The sequence below is a fragment of the Dermatophagoides farinae genome, chromosome 5, assembly GCF_024713945.1.
Source record: "Dermatophagoides farinae isolate YC_2012a chromosome 5, ASM2471394v1, whole genome shotgun sequence".
Lineage (NCBI taxonomy): Eukaryota > Metazoa > Arthropoda > Arachnida > Sarcoptiformes > Pyroglyphidae > Dermatophagoides > Dermatophagoides farinae.
This window is the reverse complement of record NC_134681.1, coordinates 196,448-218,012: the sequence shown is the minus strand read 5'-3', so window position 1 is coordinate 218,012 and position 21,565 is coordinate 196,448. Positions and strand designations below refer to the sequence as shown.

Here is a 21,565-nt window from a genome sequence, read left to right as displayed (position 1 = left end):
TGATCATCATATATAATATAATGATCAGCAGCAGCAGCAGTATTTTATTTTCATGTTTTATGTATGTATGCATGTTTAAAGGTGTATAAGAGAAAACAGAAGAAAAAAAAATTTATATATACCATAAATGAAATCAAGAATTAAGAATGTGTCAAGAATAACATAAGGAAAGAAAGGAATAGAAAACGTAGTAACCGGCCCTTTTTTCTTTGTTGTTGTTGTTGTTGTTGTTATATAAATCTATCCAAGTTTTTTTTTCTCATTTTCAATCCCAATGGAACATGGAGAAATACAACAACAACAACAGCAAAAAAAAAAAGAAAAAAGTTGACATTCACAACGACAACAATAATGATAATGCATGAAATACTGTAGACGAAAATAAATAACAAAAAAAAAACGAAAACGAAAAAAAAAATGTGAAACATTTTAGCTTAATGGTAACTTGATTCTTTTTTCAGTTTTCGGCATGGTTTCTAACAAAAAAAAAAACAAAAAGGAATTCGGGCAGAAACTAAAAAAAAAAAACTTGAAAATTAAATTATTGTTCAATATTTTGAACGTTCAAAATTGATTATGGCTAGTCCACAGATGGAACTCCAAAAAAAAAAAAAATAAAATAAAATAATCGTTTAATTTTTTCAAAAACCCAGAAAAAAAACAAACCAGATCTAATACAACAAAAAAAAAATGAAAAATGAACACCAGAAAACGAGGCAAAAAAAACTAAACAAAATCCAAAATTAAGTGGCTTAAAATTTCAGTAAAAAAAGGAAAATTAAATTAAGAAAATTTATAATGGAGATACATATGATGGAAGATTTTCTTGTACGATACTGCTACCATCTTGTTTTTTGCATACAATAAATGATAGAATTAAGAATCTCGACAATTTTCTTCAAAAAAAATCTTTATTTACTCTAAGTTTAAATTTCTATATTTTAAAAGAAAAAAAATGTCAATAATTGTCAAAAATAATAATAATAATAAAAATAATAATAATTAATAAAGATGCAAAACATCACGTAAATGGTCCAGGGTAACAAGAAAGATGCAAATAATCAACCAAATGATGGATAAATAAATCCAAAATTGACTTTGAAAAAACGATACAAATGGATTGATTCGGCGATAAATTTGATCAATATTAATCATTCGTAAATCTAGCCATTCCAATCTTGAACGTTTTTTTATATATGGTATGAGACATTCTTGTTTCACATATCGCCGTGAATAATATGCTAATAATGTAGGAAACACATATTGAATTAATGTACCGGAATAGGAACCAACATATTGAACAATAGATGATATATCTTCGGTAAACAAGGCAATCACTAATGGCGGTATAATTGCAATCAATGGCATTGAATACTTAATTATATGTCCATAACGCATATCATCAGTGAAACCGACCAAAACTTTCATATTGTTTATCAATGTTAAAGCCAGAATTGTATAACTTGAAAATAACGTAAAGATTGGAAATGTTGGTAAGAAAATATCAAAACCACTAATACTGGCAGGATTTGTATTATTATTCATATTGGAACATCTATTATTATATATCAAAACAAAAAAAAAAACAAATAAATAAAAATTAAAACGTAATCATCCAAAAATTAGTACATACTTGTCTACTTGAAAATTTAAGGTATAAACTTGTTGGATATCGCCAAATGCAAAAATGGCAGTCAATGCAATAATAACATAGAATGAAAGCACCAATATATAATCAATGGAGATGGCCGTAAAAACTCTTTTTTTATTTCGAATGGGCGTAATAATTGATGGTACCGAATGATGACACATGAATGAATAGACACATATTCCAAATAATTTAGGAACATTAAGAATATCCATTGCTCTTGGTTTTCCTTTAGCTTCGTTTTTTACAAATATTTTGATTGTAATACCAATCATACTTAAAAATGCTATTTTTAAAAAAAAAGTATTGAAATTAATAAAAGATAAAATGTATAAATCAAATAATAATAATTACCCATCCAACGAAGTATAATGGTTCCAATTTGAATGATTTTAGTTTTCTGTAATTTTGCATAAGTTAATGGGCCTAAAATGGCAATGAATCCAAGCAAAAATATACGATAAGCATTATGGCGTGAAATTCCAACCGAATCCCAACAAACAGCATCAAGATGTTCTGGATCATTTTTATCCGTAGCATTACAATAAGCTTGAGATGTGCTAAAAAAAGTTTAATCAATATCATAATCATCATTATATTTAAATTTACAAGTAAATGATTATGAATAAAAAATCAACTTACCAGCTAATGTCACGTAGTGATTTAGACATCATTGAATTGTAGATCAATAAATCACCAAATAAATATACAATGATTGATACGAAAAAGAATTTCGATAAATATCTGTTCAAAAATAATTCTGGTCATATTTCCCAATTCAAATTTTTCATTAATTTGAAATCGTTGATCAATATGATCGATTGATCGTAAACAATTTTCAATATTCTTCGTTATCATTTCACGGTTATCATTATTTGAATTGTGATTTCCTCTCATTTTTCTGAAAACATTACTCCAACGTAAATTATTTTTCTTGCTAAAACCATCGATGGACATGGCTACAACACCACTGCCAATACTATTAACACAATCAATATTACCATCAATGATAGTTGTATTAATCGAATTGGATGAAACGGTTGGACATAATTGTCTTTCATCGGATTCTGAATTTGAAAAAGATAATAAATTAGTCGATGAATTTGTATGAACAATTGGGCGAATAGTAAAGCCAAGATTATCATATTCATCATTATCATTCGTTTTTCCATAATAAACATCCATGCTATTATCGATATTTTTGTCATAATTATCATCACAGGACAATAAAGATGAAGTTTCGGTAGTTTCATGTTCTAGATTCCAAAGAAAAAACAATTTAAATGATTAGATTAATTTATGCAAATTTTGTGCGTGTGTGTGTGCATGTGTTCGGACGGGAGTGAGTGATTAGGTTCATAATAAAATAGGATATAGGATATATTGATCAAGCAATTTAGTAATAGATAAAATATTCAAATTACCCGAAATGTGTTATATAAATGATGTAAAAAGTATTTGATAAGAATGTAAAAAGGTGCCATGCAATATTCATCTGAAATAAGAAGAAAGGTGAAGAGGATACCATGCAGAATGATGTATCACGATAAAAAAAGAGGGTTGTTAACCAAAACCAATGTTAAATCGATGACAGAATTAGAGAAATAAACTCACGAGAATAAATAAAAACATGTCAATTAAGGTATGGGTGGATTAAAGTTTTTTTTTTGAACGTTACTTATTCAGATATCATCATTATCATTATTATTAGTGTATTCGAATTCATTCATGCATGGTTATTGGTGATAAAATGGATAAAATGAATGATAATGATGAATAAATAAAAATGGAAAACACTACAAACAACGACAACAACAACAATAAAAACGGATAGAAAAGGGTCATCCGTTGGCCATTTTGTTGTGTGTGTGTGTGTGGTTATGAAAAAAAGTGCAGATTATCATAACGAAGGCATCTTACCAGGTGATGATGAAAATCAAATAATTGAAAAAAAACTTACCATTTGATTGTTGCATTCTTTTAACAAAATTTGCATTGGCCATCGATTCAATTAGGAATGTTGTTTGTACATATGAGATCAAACATAATAATGTTAGACAGATGATTCCGGATATATAGCCAGCATTTTCAAATACGGCAGGCATTGTCAATACACCGGTACCCAATAATAGATTAAATAAATAAATTGATCCGACCTGAAAAAAAATAAAATACATGAAATTAAATAGATAGATAGATTCTATGTAATTGCAGATATCCTGCGATTTATACGGGATATCGGCACGAAAATACGGCATTTGCATGGAGCAACGTTTTTTTTTGTTGATTTTATTTTTTGACAGCAACAAAAATTCCATATCGATTGCAATAGAAATTCAATGTTGCAGTCAGCAAAAAAAAAAATATAACGAATAAAAAACGTTGCAAACAAGTCGTAATAGAGCTTTTATTGAATTAAAAACTAGAACTTACCAATGGTGAATACAAATTTTCATTGGCCATTTTTAGTATCTTTTGTCAGAAGTTTGTTTTCACAATATAAATGATGATGAATAGAAGAATGGAATAACAAAACACGGATTAGCACAGATTTAAAAGGAACAAAAAATAAAAAATTTTCATGAAAAATCTAGCTTTATTATTTAGAACAAATTAGCCATATATTAGTTCTATTTCATTAATAAATTGAATTAGAATTTTTGATTTTAATTAATGAAATTAGAATTTTTTTTATCACGAGTCAAGTTTTGTTTTATACAAGGCAATCAATTTCAATTGATTTTGTTGACGGCAACAAAATACGACATTGCTGACAATATGAATTGAATGTTGTCGTCAACGAAAAAAGTTGCCTCATATAAACGCAACTTTACCCAGGTAAACGAACCTTAATAAGAAAAAGAAAATATCCGGAATATTAAAAAAGAAAAAATTGTTGAACAAAAACAAAAATTCTAATTATGAATTATGAAAGCATCAGGTGATAAAATAATGATATGTTTAAGATGAAATTATCTATTATTCGAACGATTTTTGATTTTGATCATTGTCTTTGGTTTTTTTGTTTTGTTTTGTATGCAAATCATCAACAAACGCTCCATACACGAAATGAGCGAATATTTAAAATAGGATTATCTATCTTGGTGTTGTCGTTGTTGTTTTTTTTATTATTGATCACATAGAATCCACAAGATGGTGCTACTTTAGCCATCTTCATCATCTCATCATTAAAACGTGTCACAATACAGCTGTTTGTTTTTTGTGGTCATTGTTCCTGGATCGATTGTATTCATCAATTTCTTACCTTTTTTTGAGGTGAGCACAAAAAAAAATTAATTATTAATTAATTAATCATTCAATAATACATGAATGAATGAAGACTATATATAATAATAAGTTTGATTAAAGTTTTTGTTTTCTTTGTCGTTTTGTTGTTGTTATTGTTGTTGTATTTTATCATTAACAAATTGTGACACAATCTTTTATCAAATTATATGAATATTAAGAATATATAGAGATAATCAAACAAAATATATAAATCCACCACACATCCGATAATCACATTTATATATATAGATTAGGGGAGAGAAACAAAAAATCACAATCGATTATTGATCAATGATGATGAATAAATAAATGACGATGACGATGATGATGATGATGATGTTAAGTATACAAGCAAATATTTAAAATAAATATATCAAATTCAAATGATTGATTAAAAAAACACTGAAATTCAAATTGTTCAACTAGTGGATTGCCACAAAAAAAATTTATGCCATTTTTATATGATCATGATGTATTGAATTTCAATTGAAAATTAAATTCGAATTTATATATATTTGATGATGATCATGATCATAAATTATTATAATGATGGTATACGTTTTGCTTGTAAAATATGTGCTTTTATGTGTTTTTTTTATGGAGGAGTTTTTTAAAATTATTTTCTGCTACTATTGTTTGAATGTGTAAAAAAAATAATAATAACGATCGTCCAAACTGAAATCAAAGTTCAGTCCAATGTTCATTGTGCGATTGTAGCTGCAAATGATGATGATGATATCCATCCATTAACATTTACACATATGTTTTCTCTAAACATCATCATCAGTATCATATAAATTCCATCATTTTTTGATCACATCACATCTTTTTTTTTTTATTTCCCCAATTTATTAATACTCGATTATTATATATTAATATTAATATATATTCGATAAGATACAATCTAAGATAGTGTGTCAACATTAGAACATTCAATAATGAAAGACAATTTCCACGTTCTTTTTAAAAAACACTTTATCTGTTAAGCAATTAATAATTAACTGGAATAATTAACAATTTAATCTAATCAAAATAGGTGAAAGAAAAAATCGCTTTGTGATAAAAAAAATTGTGACAAACAAAAGAATATACAGGATGGAGATATCATCCTGGACACTAATTTGGTTATTAATAATTTTTTGGTCATTTTATAATATAATCCGTTCATCATTAACGGCCGAATATCAACGGAAATTATTTTCAACATATGGTTTATCATTAGGTATAATATCCATTCATTTGCAAAATGAATCAATAACCCGTTGGATTAATAACATTCAATGTCATCAAATGCCGTATAGACGAAATGTTTATAATAATCAAAATCAAAAACCATATTGTTATTATCTACAATTAATTTATGGTTATTATTTCAAATTGAGCATTCTAATCTTTTATGTACTATTTCCTTATGCTTTCTACCAGATTTCAAGTGAGTGCATAAGTTTTTTTTTGTGCTGTGTTTGCATATTTAGTTTACATTTCAAATGAAAATTTTTTCTCTTTTTTTTTCTTTCTTTCATTCACATTCCCTTTTTTACATTTTATCATAGAATCATTGATTTATACGAATGAATTTCAACAATTTATCAATCATTTTTACATCAAATCCAATTCCATCGATAGCATTGATAATAATAAAAATGATGACAATCAATTAATTGTTATGTTTCCAGGTTTAACACTTTCTTGGATTGATAGTCTTTATTTTTTTATTGCAATTTGTATATGTTCTTTATTACATGAATTTGGCCATGCATTGGCTGCTAATCGACATTCAGTACAGATTGATACATTTGGATTTCAATTTAATCTCTGTCTTCCATTAACATTTGTTTCGATACCCATTGAACAATATTTAAAACATGATCTAATTGCTAAAATGGAAATTGCCTGTGCTGGATTGATGAGTAATTTCATTATCTGTTTAATATCGTTATTTTGTATCGTATTCAATCCTATGGCCATATTCTATACATCCATTAATGATGGATTGTTGATAACTTCGGTCGATCAGGTATACAAAAATATTATGAATTTTATATTCGAAAAAAATAATCCAAATAATTTTTTCTCTTCATCAACATTAGTCAATAATATCCGGTCTTAATGAATATGATGTGATTACCAAAGTGAATAGCGTGCCTATTAATAGCCAAAATGATCTGTTCATGACATTGAATAAAATATCCAAATATCAGACTGGTTTCTGTATTGAACATAATTTTATCGATCAATTTCAACGATGGTCATCATGTAATCTGGAAAAATGCTGCAATAAATCTGATCAACGAAGCAATTTATGTTTCATTTTCAAACGAATAAAAATTGAATCATTTAACAACGAATATTGTAATGTTACCAAAGAATTATCATCAAGTAATCTATATCATTTGGCAAAATTTGAATCCAATTTACAGGATTATTACAAATCATGTCTTCCTGTTCGAAAAATCATCGATAAAACAACACAATTTTGTCGCCATAAAAATGATTGTTTAAACACTTATTATGGTAAAAGTGATTGTCTATTTCCACTTGCATTAGAATCTCATTCAATCAGATTAATTATAATCGAAACGGATGAACATAAAATGGATAAGATTTTATTCTGGGGTCCACCAATGGAATTAATTCAGGCTATTAAAGTAACCAAAATGAAACCATTATTTTCATTCATTACACTTGAAGCTTTTAATAATGTTGAAATGTTTTTCCGGTAAGATACATATTTTCATCATCAAGTTTTTTTTATTGTTAAACGAAATTTTTTTTTTCGAATATAGATATTTATGGATTATTTCAATGACAATGATACAATTCAATCTGTTACCATTTTCGCCATTGGATGGATATCAAATGTTAACATTGGCCACTGATTACATTGAATCGAAATGTAAAATTAAATCATTTCGTTTATTACATCGTATTGCACATTTATGGTCAGCTATAATCATTCTATTATACATTATGTTGGCCATTTTTAAAATCATCAACCATTCATAATCATCATATATCTATTTTTATCATTTATGATGTTTCTATTTACAAATTCATCGTAATCATTAATCTTTCAATACATGTGCGTGCCTTAGAAATTTTTCCAAATCTCTTAATGCATCGTTACCTCTGGTCAGATTCATATCGATCAATTCTTTATCTGTGATATGTTTCATTTTACGAAATTCTTCACGTATCCAAACACGAATCTCTTGGCGTTGTTGATCATTGTCAATTTTTCGAATGAGACGAAAAAATTGCCTATATAATGATAATGTTCGTTGTCTTCTTATAAACTTCTCATATAATAAAAGAAAAAAATATTTTGTTAACATTTATTTAAAAAAATTATCGACAACTTACATGAAATAATGATAATGTATTATCTTGGAAACGACGATTCATTTTTTTCCCGGAGAGAATAAATAAAAAAATAAAAATACCATTTGATTTGTCCAATATTATCGAAAACAACAGAAAAAACCAAAAATACCAATCAACAATGAGTGAATCAAATGGGTGGAAATAGTTGAATTTAAGAATTTCTAGATTCTTTCTTTTAGGTTTGATAAATAAAAAAAAATCGAGCTTTTTATTTTGCTTTTCATTTAGATCATATATATTCAGTTTGTTATTTTATCCAATAATATTAGTAATAAAAATTATATAATAAAACGACCAGAAAACATAAGGATGAAATAGAGCAAAAAAAAATGAATGAAACCATGAAGAAAATCAGTTAAACAAAATGATAGAAGAACAAATGCATCAAATGTGTTTGTATGTGTGTCTGTGGATGTATATATGTCAATTATTGTTATAAAATGTATTTACAATAATCAAATTAACATCAGATCAACATGAACAAAACAATTGTTGAGTTGGATTTTACCCGCGTTGTTTGTAAATAAATGTGTATGATTGTCTGTCCAGTGAGGATGTTTGGTTGAATTTTTTTTTCAAAAAAAAAACAAGATGAATACGTGCAAATTGTAATCAAAAGGCGTGTTTGTTTGTTTCGAAATTTCAACAATCATTAATCGATGCATTCATGATTTTATGACCAAAACATGTGTTAATCAGATCCATTTTAACATTTTGATGCCAATTTATAGATGATTTTAGTTAATGTAAAAAATTTAATCGAACCTTTCACACCGAATAATGTTGAAATGTTTTTATCACAATTCAGATAATATGATGAATTTTTCGTCTGTCATTTAGAATTAAACAAACAAAAAAAAATGTCAAACAATGGCTAAGCAATAGAAAAAAAATGTTATTACTTACAAAAACTAAGCCATTATCAACAGCATAATCAAGCATTCGAGAGCAAATTTTTTGTGGTGAATCCTGAACATTACAAAAATGTCAACAAAAAAAAAAAAAAATTCAGTGAAAATTATTTCAATTTGACGAGAATGTTAAATGTTAAAATGTCAACAACACAACATAACCAACTTACCACAGTAGTGTCGAAAAATTTAGCTATCTGTTTAAAATTTTTTCCATTAGACGATGTCTGTATTGAACGATTTGTTTGAGTTGTTTTATGACTATTACCATTCGTGTTATGATTGTGTTTATTATTGCCTTAAATTGAATGAAAAGTAGAAAAAAAATGTCATTCAAATTATTTGATAAAATAGTTTATCCGTTACCTTTGTTTTTCTTACAATCAAATATACCATTTTTTGATTGATCATTATTATTATTATTATTATTATGGTCATCTTGGTCATTAGTGGATGAATGTCGACGTTTTATTCTTGTTGTTGTTGTTGTTGAAGCTTGTTGTTGTTGCTGTTGTTGTAACATAATTTCATCAATTAATGGATCTTTTTTCAATTTAGATAATTGTTCATGTAAACGATCATATGCAACAATGGCAACACGTCGTCTAGCAGGACGTGCTGCTTGATATTCTTCCTGTTGTAAACGTCTAGCCAGTTCTTCATCCGTTTCGACACTTAAAGAATCTTCATTATGATCATCTAGATTATTTTCATCTTTATCATTGATTGTATTATTATTTGTTTCTAAACGATTTGATATTAAATTATCATTCTCCGTATCTGCATGATAGGTTTTACGTCGTTTTGTGATCGGTTTCGATTTATGTACAATAGATTGATCATCATCATTTGACTTTCTTCTAATAGATCTATTAAGGTTTGTCGTACCATTATGTTTTGTCACAATCATATGATGATGATGATTATTATTATTAGCATTATTTACTAATGTTCCATTAAATATTCTGTGATGTGAATTACGATTATCGATTGGTTCCAATAATGTACGATGACATTTATTATTATTTTTAACTCTTGTTGTTTCATTCAAATCATCCAAATCACTATTTTCACTATCGCTAAAATCACTTCGTTTGAAAAATGTTTTGATGTTTTTATTATTACAATTAATATTGGACGGCGTTTCATCAATAGATAATCCTTCATTTGATGCATCCGAATGAACAACTTCGGATGAATCGGATAAAATCGGTATGTCTATCGATCCATTATCAACCGATCCATGATGATAATAGCCATTACCATTGAGAATTTTAGCTGTATCATCACTTTCACGGCTATCATCGTCATTATCATCAACAATACCGTTACGGTGAATATCTAGATCTGAATCCAATGATGAATATGAATGAGGAGATGAAATAGATGAATTTCCCGAATTTAATGATCGAACACTGGCCACTTCGGCATCGTCACACCAACATTTATTCATTTTGTGATTTTTGCTATCATGGTGATCATTACTGTTTATTAGATCTTTATCATGTTGATGTTGTTGATCATTATGATTCGAGTTAAATTCAATTGATTTTGATTTGTTATCAAAAACAGCATTTTTTCTATTTTCAATAATTGGTTCTGGATCAGGAGATTCAGGACTACTTATCGTTCCACTAGTAACCTTTGCACTTTGTGTTTGTTTATTTTGACCTGTAAATTTTGTTGTTGATGATGATGACGATGATGATGATGAACATGTTGATGAAATTGAAACACTATCAGATAATGTAGGCTTTATTAATGATTGATCCTCATCTAGATCAAAATTCCTATAAGCTGTGTAGCGCATTAATTTTTTCCAGAATACAGTCCTTTGTTGTGGTTTATCATTTGTAATACAATCTCCATTATTACCACCAACACTTATGCCATTTAATTTAGTTGATGACTTTTCATCAAAATTTGAGATTAACAATGATAAGGAAGAAGAAGAAGAAGATGATGATGATGATGATGATGAGTCTTGAGCATTTTCATAAGAATTTTTCATTCTCATCGAGGTAGTTACTAATTTTGATTGCGTTTCAGAGAATTTCTCAATCATTTTAGACGTATTTTTATTCATGATATTCACATCTACGGCTTCTGTTTTATTTGATGAATATTTTGTTGTAATCGTTTTACTATTATTATTAATAGATTTCAAATTGAAATTATTATTGCTTTCACGGCAATCATTATTGCCATTATCAATAATCATATTATTCTTTGTTGTCAATGATGATGATGATGATGATGATGAAATTGTTTGTGCTGTGGACGTGGCTAGTATATTTTTATTTGTTCTTAATAATGAAACATTATTGTTATCACTATTATAAGAATTTGCAATTGACGATTCAATAGATTGTGCCACTGCTGAATTTTTTATTGAACAAATTGAATGGTGATTATTAATGAACGCATGTGCAATTCTATTTGATTCTTGTATCGGTGATTTGGATGATGATGATGATAATGTTGACAATTTTTTTATAGAATCATTATCATCATTAATATTGCATAAAATTAATGGCGATTTTTTCTGGTTCTGTTTATTATTAGTATTGCCATCATTATGTATTAGTAATTGTGATTTTCTTTTCTTCAATTTTGAAATTTTTCTTTTTATCATCGTTATTGATGTTGGCACTTCATTGGAAGATAATGATGAACGTTTTTTAATTACATTATTACTATTTTTATTATTTTTGCCATCATTGTTTGTTGAAATTTTCGAAATTGGCACTTTAGATTTTTGTTTCGAATATTTTTGTTGTTGTTGTTGTTTTTGTTTATGATATTCATCATCACCATCATCATCATCATCATAATTTTTCTGCATACAAGAACCAAATGCTGAAACTGAATGACCAGAATCAGAATGATTATGATTAGCAATGAATAATCGTAATCCATTTGTTATTGGTGATATATTTTCATCAGGTTTTATTGAATTCGATAATGATGATGATTTATTTTTTATTGTTTGTAAACGATTTAAAAGGCATTCATAATGATACCCATTTGTTAATGATGATGATGACGATGATGATGAAAGAGTATATTGACTATGATAAGATTTGATCAATTTTCGATCTTCATTAGGCATTGATTCTAATAGGGCAATTATACGTCTATAGATATCCAAACGGCTAAACAATGTACGAACAAATGTTGCACCATATTTATCTCCTAATTGGTCGATTATTTCATTTTGTATATTTTTTAGTGTCAATTTTTTCAGATCAGTCTTTCTTATTATATCTATTTGTTTTGAATCAAATAAAATGAAAATAAAATTTCATAAATTATAAATGAAAACATATGTAATACAAAATTTCACACACACACACACACAAACACAACTACAAACACTTACCATTAATAATATTCGAAGCATCATTGGTTGCATGTTCACGTAATTGGTGAAAATCTTTATGATTTTTTCTTAATCGAAAACTATTCATCGACAATGATGGTAATGGCGATGACAATGATGCTGATGATGTGGATAAGGGAGAGTTTGTTGTTGATCTAGATATCGATGTTGTTGATGTTATTGAAGAATTAAATTTCGTTTTATTTGTTGTTGTCCATGTTGATGATGAGGTTGTTTTGGTAATGGTATTATTTATTGGATTTACATTTGTAACAGGAATAGATGTTGTTGATGATAGCCTGAGATTTTTGTGTTTCGATGATGATAATGAAGTTCCAGATAGCCGTTGTGTCGATAGCCGTAAAGAATCACTTTGTTTTTGTATATATTTTGATGAATGTTGTTGATTATTAGTGGTATCGGCTATATGAATCGATGATGGAACTTTCAACGAAGTTGCCAACATTTTGTTGATTATATAAATAAAAAAAATTAAAATCAATATCGTTTGCCAATAGTAAAAATTTGGGCGTTTCACTAGTATGGAACGATGAAAATGATGATGATAATGATGATGATGATGGTGATGGTGATGATGATGAAAAATATTCAATCATCGATAAAATCATTTGTGAAACATTTGCTAATGAAATCAAAAAAAAAAAAAAAAAATTCTTCAGCTCTTTTGAATTTTCTTGTTAAAGATTTGATGAATGATGAACCGAATTCAAAACAATATATCCAATAATGATTGAATAAAGAAATTTATTTTCCAATGGAACAAATATTAATATTGGCGGGAGTAAAATCACTGGAAAATATATAATAAAGCCAACAAGGCAAACGATTCAATAATATATTATATTACAATAATCAGATATATAAAATCCACACTTTAAATATAAAGGAATACACATCTATAACATGAAACGAAGAGAATAATGACCAAGCCAATATTCAGCATAATGAAATGAGACGAAATTTTTTTTTCCAACTTTTTTTTTCTTTCAGCTTTTTTGATGAAATTCATTCAATTTCACTGTTGTAGTGTTTGTATTTGTGTTTGTGTGTGTGATCATAGAAAAAAAAATTGGTTGGCCAAACAACGACATCGACATCGACATCGACACACACACACAACACAGCAGAAAAAGAGTACGAGCAAAAAGAAAAAGAAAAAGATCTACAGTTTGTGCGTGTGTGTGTTCTCAATATTCAATGGATCACAAATATTATTATGAGATGAAATGCATAGATTAGTGACGAATAATAAGAAAAAAAATGGAGAAGCACATAACATATATACACAACATACAAACAACATATAACTTATAAGTTCCAGCAATAACAACAACAACAACGACAACAAAAAATGAATAAAATTTTAGCACTTTGCTGCTATGCCAATTGCTAGTATCCAAAATATTTTTTTTTCTTTCTTCGTGTTTTGTAAAAAAAAAACTTCAGACTCGTGAATCATTATCATCATCATCATTGTATAAAATGTTGCAAATTCATATTGTTCTTGGATATAATAAAATAGGATACAAAAAAAAATAGGAAGAAAGAGAGAAAGAGAGATATAGCAATATTGCATTTGGATATCGGACACACAAAATGATAGAAGTTGTGATAACAAAATGAATGGTGGTGGTAGTTAGATGATGGTGGTGGTGGTGGTGGTGGTGGTGGCCTTTTGATTGTTTCTCTCATAAGGTATATAATTGATTGTTGAGATATATATAGCGAAAAACTTGTTTGTTTCTTCTTCTTCTTCTTTTTTCCAGATTCACAATTCAAAATATATATTCAATTGAATGTAGAGAGTTCAATTTTGTTTTTTTGTTTTACCAAATTCACAACATTTCACATATATATTATAATAATTCCCTGCAATTGCACACTACCAATGATGATGATGATGATGTGAGCAGCATTGAAGTAAATAACAACGTTGACGATAGCTATCAGAAAAAAAAGCGCGTTGTTGGCACTATACACAAACACACCTACTGTATATATATACATCATGAGATCTTTTTTTGGCTATCGGTTCTAATATATGATGGATAATAAATACACGAATGCTAGATGTATGCAGTATAACTGACATATATATCCTCATTTGCTCAATATATATTAATAATGTGTCTCTCAGATGATATTTTGGAAAAAAATTTTTTTTTTTATTTTGGATACATGATGATTATGCGGAGCCACTTTCGTTCGAACCATATTATATTTGGATAATATTTTTCAACTTTTGCGCAATTTTTTTCTTTCTATGTTAACAACAAAATGAATATAAAAGAATCTTTTGCTAGTAATTTTTCAATTTAAATGAATCAAATCTTGAAATTTCTGAATTTAAAATTTTCAAATATTATTAAGAATTATTTCATTTCATAATGTTTCTAAGATGGAAAAAAAATTACAATTTTTGATTTTTGAAATTAAAATTTTGATGAATGAATTGAAATGAATATTCATTGTTTTTACCTATCGGTCATCAGATGGCATTAGTGGTGAAATTCTTTTGTTTATTCAACTCATCTGCTCTAGGCCCTGGCGAATGTCGAGGATTTTTTTTCCTTTTTTGAATACAAATAAATAAATCAATATTCTAAGATATTGATGATATAATTGATATAATACATTATTCATTGGACTAGGAGAAATTTATTGCCTACGATAATGTTCCAAACCAATGCTTTTTTTCGTTTCTATCAATGTCCACAAAAGAAATTGACAAAAAAATGTACAAGACCATTTTGTCAATATAATCATGGAAATAATCATGGTGAATCGGCCATTCCTGTTGTCGATTATAGCCAAACAAATTTTGGTGTCGATGATTTTTTCTCAAATCTTCGCCCAGAAGATCTTGAAGGCTATTTAGAACCATCAACATCATCATCGTCAATATCTTCGACAACAACGTCAAGCCTAACAAATGAATCAATCATTTCATCATCTCAAAACAGTATTAGCTTCGATAATTCATCGTTTGAATCATTCGTCGATAAAAATGAGGATGACCACAGCAATGATGATGAGCATAATAAGTGCAATAACAATAATAAATCATTGGATTCTAAACAAAGTATTAAAAATAATGAGATGAAATCGAATACTAAATTCGGTTTAAAAAGAACCTTGTCCATAGAAGAAATTTCGAAAAAACACCCACCATCTCAGTCAAACCATTCAAATGGTAATGATGATCTGTGTTCAACAGACCGGAAAGTTGAAAATACTCATCCAGTTAATCATGTAAGTGAATTTCATGTAGATAAAAACAGATTGACAAATTGTTACATTATTTTAGAATTTGACAATCAAAAAACCACGAACCACAGTCAAAATAAAACATTATCGTGAAGTCATGTTGGAACGATATGCTAAAATAGCAGCTTTATCGAAAAATGATAATAATTCAATCGATTTAAGTTTGTTCAAAATCGATCATCGACCATCACTTTCTAATACTACTAATGAAAGCTCAATTAAGTCCGGAACTTTGATACTAAATACAATTGGTCATACTGCAAAAAACAAAAAGGAACAAAATCTGGCAACAATAAAGTTGAATACAAAATCTAAGATTGCAGCTAATACTAATCGAAATCCAGAAGAATCTGTGAAAATATTTGCTTTGAATTGGATGCCAATCACTGTGCCATCAATAAAAATTGCATTCAACATACGTGTACGAAATATAAGAAGAATTTATGAAGAATTGATTAAGCTTAAACCAGATAAAAACGAAAATGAACTCTGCAAAGAAGCACGTGAAATTGAAAAAGAAATCTGTATCCGAAGTAAAAACTGGTCAAGTTTATATTTGTCATTGCTTGCATCAAAAATTCGTTCAATTCGTAACAATGATGATAAGTCAATGGATACAAAAACTCCTCGGGTGAAAATTGAAACTTCTAGAGCAAATAATATGAGTATAGTGCGTAAGGCAAAAATCAGTTATAATGATCTAACCACAGAACAATTGTCGAAATTTCTCGGACAATTAATCATACCCAGCAATGACTTATTATCATATGGATTTCCTAAACTTGATGATGAAAGTGATCGAGCATTATTCTCACAACATGAATGGGATCATCGTAGACAATTGATAAATACTTTGATCAATTATAAAGAAGAAATCCTAATTACTTGTGATCGTTGTACGAAAACCTACATAAATCCACAGAATACTATACCAAGTGTATGCGTATTTCATCCGAAACATGCATATAATTTAAAAACGAATGGAAGAATTGAACGTTTTTATGTTTGTTGCAATAATGAAGCCGGTTCAATTGGCTGTCAATCGATGGATGTTCATGTTACCAAAGGCCATCAATTCATTGAAACTCGTACCGGTTTCGTTCGGACTATTTCTCATCCAGATGAAACACCTAAAGCATATGCTTTAGATTGTGAAATGGTATCATTTTTTTGTAATAATTATTTTTATGTCATTTTATTATTTACATTTTTTTTGATCTATCATACAGTGTTTCACCGAATCAGCCTCAGAAGTATGTCGAGTAACAATCATTGATTTTGGAGGCGAAGTTATCTACGATAAACTAGTGAAACCAGTTTCAAAAATCATCGATTATGTTACCAAATATTCAGGAATTAAAGAAACGGATCTCATCGATGTAACAAATACATTGGAAGATGTTCAACAAGATATATTAAAAATGATATCAGCTGAATCATTCATCATTGGTCATGGATTGGATTCAGATTTTCGTGCTTTAAAATTATTACACGATAATATCATTGATACAGCTTTTTTATTTCCACATAAACGTGGTTTACCTTTTAAAAAATCATTGAAAACCTTGGCTGTTGATCATTTGAACAGAATCATTCAAGAAGATGGTAAAATTTATCATTTCAAATCGATTGATCCTATCTATTTATTCTCATATATAATTTTTAGAAATTGGACACGATAGTGCTGAAGATGCAAAAGCTGCTCTGGATCTGGTCAAACTTCGTCTACAAGATGTGATTAATAAACACAATGTTTAATGCAATGGTATTTTTTTGATATAAATCATTAATTATTAATTAATAAAGTTTAAACTCCTTTAATTTTTGAATGAAATGTTAATTTGACTAAATCTACTTAGTTGCTTGATCAATATATTTTTTTTACCATTCTATTCATAGGGCAAAAAATTCATATGTTTGACCTCAAAGTGATAATGGCGCCATATGAAAATGATGTTAACCATTGGAAACAAAAAAAAAATACAACAATGATGACAATGATGATGGTCATGATTATGATTTCTTCTGATTTGAATTTCGAACGTCTATAAAAGTCAATTACTGATTTTGTTCGAAGCATCATTTCGATTTTGATTACTACATTAACAACATTGAATTATTACCATCTTAATTTTTAAATTCTTATCCAGCCAAATATATTTTGAAATGGCCATCGAAGATCAAATCGAATATTTTATGTTTGATCATGATAAATATATGTTTTCTGGACGTAGTGGTAAACAACGATCAAAACGTGAAACAACATTGCATACAAATCGTTATGATCCAAATGGTCATAGTCGTAAATTGTTTGTCAAAATTCGTAATACCGAAATGAAACGTCGTTCACCTACACAACAACAACAGTTGCCATCAAAAGCTGTTCAATCATTGAAAAACAACAAAGAAATCAAATCTCGTTCGGCACGTTCAATGATCCGATGTCTTTGAGATGTAAAAAAAAAAAATTTTTTAATACAATGTAATGTTTGATTATTTGTTTGGTTCGCTATACATTACATTCTTTTTTTTTATTATTATTTCGAAAATTAATTTCATTCATTCATTCATTCATTCATCATTTCAGATGTTGAGAAAAGAAAAACAAATAATAAATTTTTTAAAATTCTTGTTTAATGATGATAAAATTTATTTATGTATTTATTAATTATTATGCTTTGCGTACAATTTTACAAAAATACATTGGACCAAAATTTGTACAAATATTTGGCAATACTTGTGTACCGTATTTGAATTGAAAATCAAATTGAAACATTGTACGAAATGGTCGCAATGATTCTTTTAGATCGACTATGGAAAATTCTAACATTGGTTGTTGTTGTTGCAGTCGTTTGAGTGCCATATGTACAACACCATCATTTTGTATTGGTGACAAACTACAAGTAGAATAAACAACAGTGCCGCCAATTTTAACCGATTTAAGTGCTTCACATAGAATATCCAATTGTTTATTTGGAATAAGTATTCTTTCATTCATACGTCTTGTTGAAAAAATATTGTTTTCATTTACATAGATTGCATGACGATCATTTGTACATGGCACATCGACTAGAATTTTATCAAATCTATCATATTGCCGTAAATGATTGGCATCCGAATGACTGAATATGATGGAATCTTTGATTTTATCTTTCGGTATGAATGATCGGAAAACATTTTTTAGTCGATCAAATCTTGATTCGGACATTTCATTTAGAAACAATCGACAATTTTTCAACTGTAGATACATTAACAATGATTTACCACCGGGCGCGGCACAAAAGTCAGCAACGAAATCTCCTTGTTTAATATCCATGATTAGAACCGGCAATGCTGATGAACCATCAATTAGATAATAATTGAATAAATTACTTTCACACAAACGTGCTGCAGGAAACTGTGTAAAATCGTTTCGACGAAATACATAAAGGTTCAATAAAACTGGCATTTCCAGCTCATTTTGCTGGACACGATCAATATGTAATTCATGATTCATGTCATAGAATTCAAAATATTTGTGATCATCAATTACTTCTTCACGATATTTTAATTCAGTTACAGGCACAAATTCACTTAGATCCAAATGCATCGATGCCTGGTTATGTTCCAATTCAGATTCTTGTACATCAGTGAAAAAAGCTTCAATGTTTTCAGTTTCAGATTCTGTATATTCCAATTCAGATGGCATGACAATCGATTCATTATGATTACTATTATTAACTGCCATTACATTTCTAGATTTAATAAATTCATCTTGTTTCAATTGTTTAACAATTTTTCGTAAATTTTTATCATAAATATATCGTAGATTATATGCACCAAGTTGACGTAATTCAATCTCAATTGATTCAAAATCAACAAAGTTGTTCACAATAGCTGCATATTTTTTCGGTGACAGTAGTCCTAAACGTATTGATTGCCATTGATTTCCGTAAATTTTTGAATAAAAACTATCAAAATGACGTAATGCCAGTTCAGTATTATAGACTTTATTTTTACCTTTAAACTTGTTAATGAATAATAAATTTGATTAAATTGTCAACAATCAAATAGATAAAATGAATACTTACAAAATGATTATTGCTTCTAAAACGGGTTGGAATTTGTGATAAACTTTTTATTCTCCGATAATTTGAACCAAACATTTTATTGATTTTTGAAACAAATATCAACAACAAAAAATGAATCAATAAACACGTGTTTGATCAGTAGTGTCATCTCGTGACAGAAATTTTAAAATGTGAAATTGTGATCAACGAAAGTTTTATCTACTTAGATTCTACCAGCCCCAGAACAGATTTTGATTTAAAAATATTTATTTGTTAATAAATTACAATGATGATTAGTGTCATATGTTTACATTTTTGAAATCATGACGATGAAAGTTTCATCTGTTGTTCAATGATTGATTCGGGCCACCAAAATGGTCGCCATGTTTGTATACGATGGCCCGTACTGCTTAACTTGAGTTTGGAATCACTTAAAATTGAATCAAATTTTAGTATGGCCAGACCTTGATTACCGTAATTTGATCGAAATCGTCCAACAGTTTTACCTTGTGTATCAATGATATTTTGCATCTGTAACATTTGATCCGATTCGATGGGTGGATCAATAATTTTGATAGGCATTACACGTTTACGTATCACACCGGTATGATAAGTTCGGGCAGTTAATTCTTGTCCAATGTAACAGCCTATGATGTTTTGTAAAAAAAAAATATTAAATATGAACTAATCATTGGAAATCATGAACAAACCTTTTTGGAAAACTAATTCCATTAAGTATATCACCGTTAGCATCGAATGGTAAAGAACTTTCAGCTGGAAAATCTAAAATACCTTCACCAATACCATATTGATATCGAAACGAACGATAACGATCTTCATCCACTTTGGATATTTTCCATTCACTTGAAGGATTCATTTCATTCAAACGACATATCAATTCATCAATTGATTGAATTGTTGAGATCATTTTATAACCGAAATGATTGTTTCTTGGATCATTGATCAGTATCGTTTTTGAATCTTCATCATTCAATCGAACAATTTCAGATGAATGATTTTCAGCAACACAAGGAAATATAGCATAACATTGCCAATCAGATTCAGTGTTTCTAATTGATACTTTACTTTTAATTTTGTATCGTTTTAAAAGTTTAGTAAGAATTGAGCTAAGTTGATGATCAACTTCTAAAAAAATTATTGCATTATTTTCATTGTTTTGTTTCGTCATGAATCGATAAACAAATAAATCAGCTATAATACGGCCAGTATTGTTTAAAAAGAACGAATAGATACACGACGAATTATATTTGGAATGATTATCACAGGATAATTGTCGAATATCATTGGTAATTAAACCTTGAAGAAAATCAGCAGAATCCTTTCCAGTGATTGTCAATAAACTTTTACTTTTTAAATTGGCTATATAATAGCTCTGATGATGTGATGAAAGATGGCGATGATGAAAACATTGCCTCATTATCGATATTGATGAATAATTAATGAATGGTTTTAACATTAACATTTTTTGGGACATTATTTTGTTCCAGGAAAAAAAACTTCATATAAAATTCATATATTTCAAAAACTATCGAAAACACATGAATAATATTTTGGTGGTAATCACGTGTTCAATGAATGAACGAATTAATCGATA

The 21,565-nt window shown here is 28.2% G+C and overlaps 7 protein-coding genes across 10 annotated transcripts; 2 read left to right on the top strand and 5 right to left on the bottom strand.

Moving 5' to 3' along the window:
• Positions 1-892: 892 nt before the first annotated feature.
• On the bottom strand, positions 893-4,718 carry LOC124498795 (transmembrane protein 104 homolog). Its single transcript, XM_047062612.2, is given in 8 exon segments — positions 893-1,555; positions 1,634-1,934; positions 2,003-2,208; positions 2,291-2,409; positions 2,411-2,904; positions 3,609-3,804; positions 4,082-4,120; positions 4,497-4,718. Coding segments are annotated over 7 exon segments (1,899 nt in total). The 5' UTR covers positions 4,112-4,120; positions 4,497-4,718; the 3' UTR covers positions 893-1,002.
• A 78-nt stretch (positions 4,719-4,796) lies between these two features.
• S2P (membrane-bound transcription factor site-2 protease) lies at positions 4,797-7,942 on the top strand. Of its 2 annotated transcripts, XM_075731480.1 has the most exons (6): positions 4,838-4,924; positions 5,973-6,368; positions 6,490-6,953; positions 7,027-7,380; positions 7,576-7,655; positions 7,723-7,942. In XM_075731480.1, exons 2-6 carry the CDS (start codon positions 6,032-6,034, stop codon positions 7,940-7,942), a joined length of 1,455 nt encoding a protein of 484 aa, XP_075587595.1. In that variant the 5' UTR covers positions 4,838-4,924; positions 5,973-6,031. The 2 variants fall into 2 exon arrangements, with proteins under 2 accessions (XP_046918575.2, XP_075587595.1); XM_047062619.2 differs by having other exon boundaries at positions 4,797-4,924; positions 7,027-7,655.
• LOC124498837 (LYR motif-containing protein 2) lies at positions 7,668-8,405 on the bottom strand. Its single transcript, XM_047062661.2, has 2 exons — positions 8,300-8,405; positions 7,668-8,232 (listed from the first exon to the last, which is right to left on the bottom strand). Exons 1-2 carry the CDS (start codon positions 8,339-8,341, stop codon positions 8,002-8,004), a joined length of 273 nt encoding a protein of 90 aa, XP_046918617.1. The 5' UTR covers positions 8,342-8,405; the 3' UTR covers positions 7,668-8,001.
• An 84-nt stretch (positions 8,406-8,489) lies between these two features.
• Positions 8,490-14,326, bottom strand: LOC124499140 (uncharacterized). Of its 2 annotated transcripts, XM_075730989.1 has the most exons (6): positions 13,529-13,642; positions 12,614-13,256; positions 9,598-12,498; positions 9,402-9,529; positions 9,227-9,289; positions 8,490-9,149 (listed from the first exon to the last, which is right to left on the bottom strand). In XM_075730989.1, exons 2-6 carry the CDS (start codon positions 13,077-13,079, stop codon positions 9,027-9,029), a joined length of 3,681 nt encoding a protein of 1,226 aa, XP_075587104.1. In that variant the 5' UTR covers positions 13,080-13,256; positions 13,529-13,642; the 3' UTR covers positions 8,490-9,026. The 2 variants fall into 2 exon arrangements, with proteins under 2 accessions (XP_075587104.1, XP_075587103.1); XM_075730988.1 differs by having other exon boundaries at positions 12,614-14,326.
• Positions 14,327-15,180: 854 nt separating this feature from the next.
• LOC124498788 (uncharacterized) lies at positions 15,181-18,549 on the top strand. 2 transcript variants are annotated; one of them, XM_047062596.2, is made up of 5 exons: positions 15,181-15,886; positions 15,942-17,060; positions 17,131-17,506; positions 17,568-17,666; positions 17,801-18,549. In XM_047062596.2, exons 1-4 carry the CDS (start codon positions 15,308-15,310, stop codon positions 17,657-17,659), a joined length of 2,166 nt encoding a protein of 721 aa, XP_046918552.2. In that variant the 5' UTR covers positions 15,181-15,307; the 3' UTR covers positions 17,660-17,666; positions 17,801-18,549. The 2 variants fall into 2 exon arrangements, with proteins under 2 accessions (XP_046918552.2, XP_075587105.1); XM_075730990.1 differs by having other exon boundaries at positions 17,761-18,311.
• On the bottom strand, positions 18,539-20,127 carry l(2)10685 (5-methylcytosine rRNA methyltransferase l(2)10685). Its single transcript, XM_047062627.2, has 2 exons — positions 19,972-20,127; positions 18,539-19,907 (listed from the first exon to the last, which is right to left on the bottom strand). The coding sequence occupies exons 1-2, from the start codon at positions 20,044-20,046 to the stop codon at positions 18,573-18,575; spliced, it is 1,410 nt and encodes a 469-aa protein (XP_046918583.2). The 5' UTR covers positions 20,047-20,127; the 3' UTR covers positions 18,539-18,572.
• An 83-nt stretch (positions 20,128-20,210) lies between these two features.
• Positions 20,211-21,565, bottom strand: LOC124498814 (iron-sulfur cluster assembly factor IBA57, mitochondrial). Its single transcript, XM_075730991.1, has 2 exons — positions 20,664-21,565; positions 20,211-20,599 (listed from the first exon to the last, which is right to left on the bottom strand). Exons 1-2 carry the CDS (start codon positions 21,443-21,445, stop codon positions 20,272-20,274), a joined length of 1,110 nt encoding a protein of 369 aa, XP_075587106.1. The 5' UTR covers positions 21,446-21,565; the 3' UTR covers positions 20,211-20,271.

Bases quoted from the DNA above. Each gene is read 5' to 3' on its own strand.
- S2P (XM_047062619.2), top strand. From the start codon at position 6,032: ATGGAGATATCATCCTGGACACTAATTTGGTTATTAATAATTTTTTGG. The intron at 6,369-6,489 runs GTGAGTGCATAA...ATTTTATCATAG, and splicing joins TGCTTTCTACCAGATTTCAA to AATCATTGATTTATACGAAT. The intron at 7,656-7,722 runs GTAAGATACATA...TTTCGAATATAG, and splicing joins AATGTTGAAATGTTTTTCCG to ATATTTATGGATTATTTCAA.
- LOC124498837 (XM_047062661.2), bottom strand. From the start codon at position 8,341: ATGAATCGTCGTTTCCAAGATAATACATTATCATTATTTCAT. The intron at 8,233-8,299 runs GTAAGTTGTCGA...TTATATGAGAAG, and splicing joins ATACATTATCATTATTTCAT to TTTATAAGAAGACAACGAAC.
- LOC124499140 (XM_075730988.1), bottom strand. From the start codon at position 13,079: ATGTTGGCAACTTCGTTGAAAGTTCCATCATCGATTCATATAGCCGAT. The intron at 12,499-12,613 runs GTAAGTGTTTGT...CAAAACAAATAG, and splicing joins TGCTTCGAATATTATTAATG to ATATAATAAGAAAGACTGAT. The intron at 9,150-9,226 runs GTAAGTAATAAC...TCTAAATGACAG, and splicing joins TTGATAATGGCTTAGTTTTT to ACGAAAAATTCATCATATTA.
- LOC124498788 (XM_047062596.2), top strand. From the start codon at position 15,308: ATGTTCCAAACCAATGCTTTTTTTCGTTTCTATCAATGTCCACAAAAG. The intron at 15,887-15,941 runs GTAAGTGAATTT...ACATTATTTTAG, and splicing joins ATACTCATCCAGTTAATCAT to AATTTGACAATCAAAAAACC. The intron at 17,061-17,130 runs GTATCATTTTTT...TCTATCATACAG, and splicing joins ATGCTTTAGATTGTGAAATG to TGTTTCACCGAATCAGCCTC.
- LOC124498814 (XM_075730991.1), bottom strand. From the start codon at position 21,445: ATGTCCCAAAAAATGTTAATGTTAAAACCATTCATTAATTATTCATCA. The intron at 20,600-20,663 runs AAGGTTTGTTCA...ACAAAACATCAT, and splicing joins AATGGAATTAGTTTTCCAAA to AGGCTGTTACATTGGACAAG.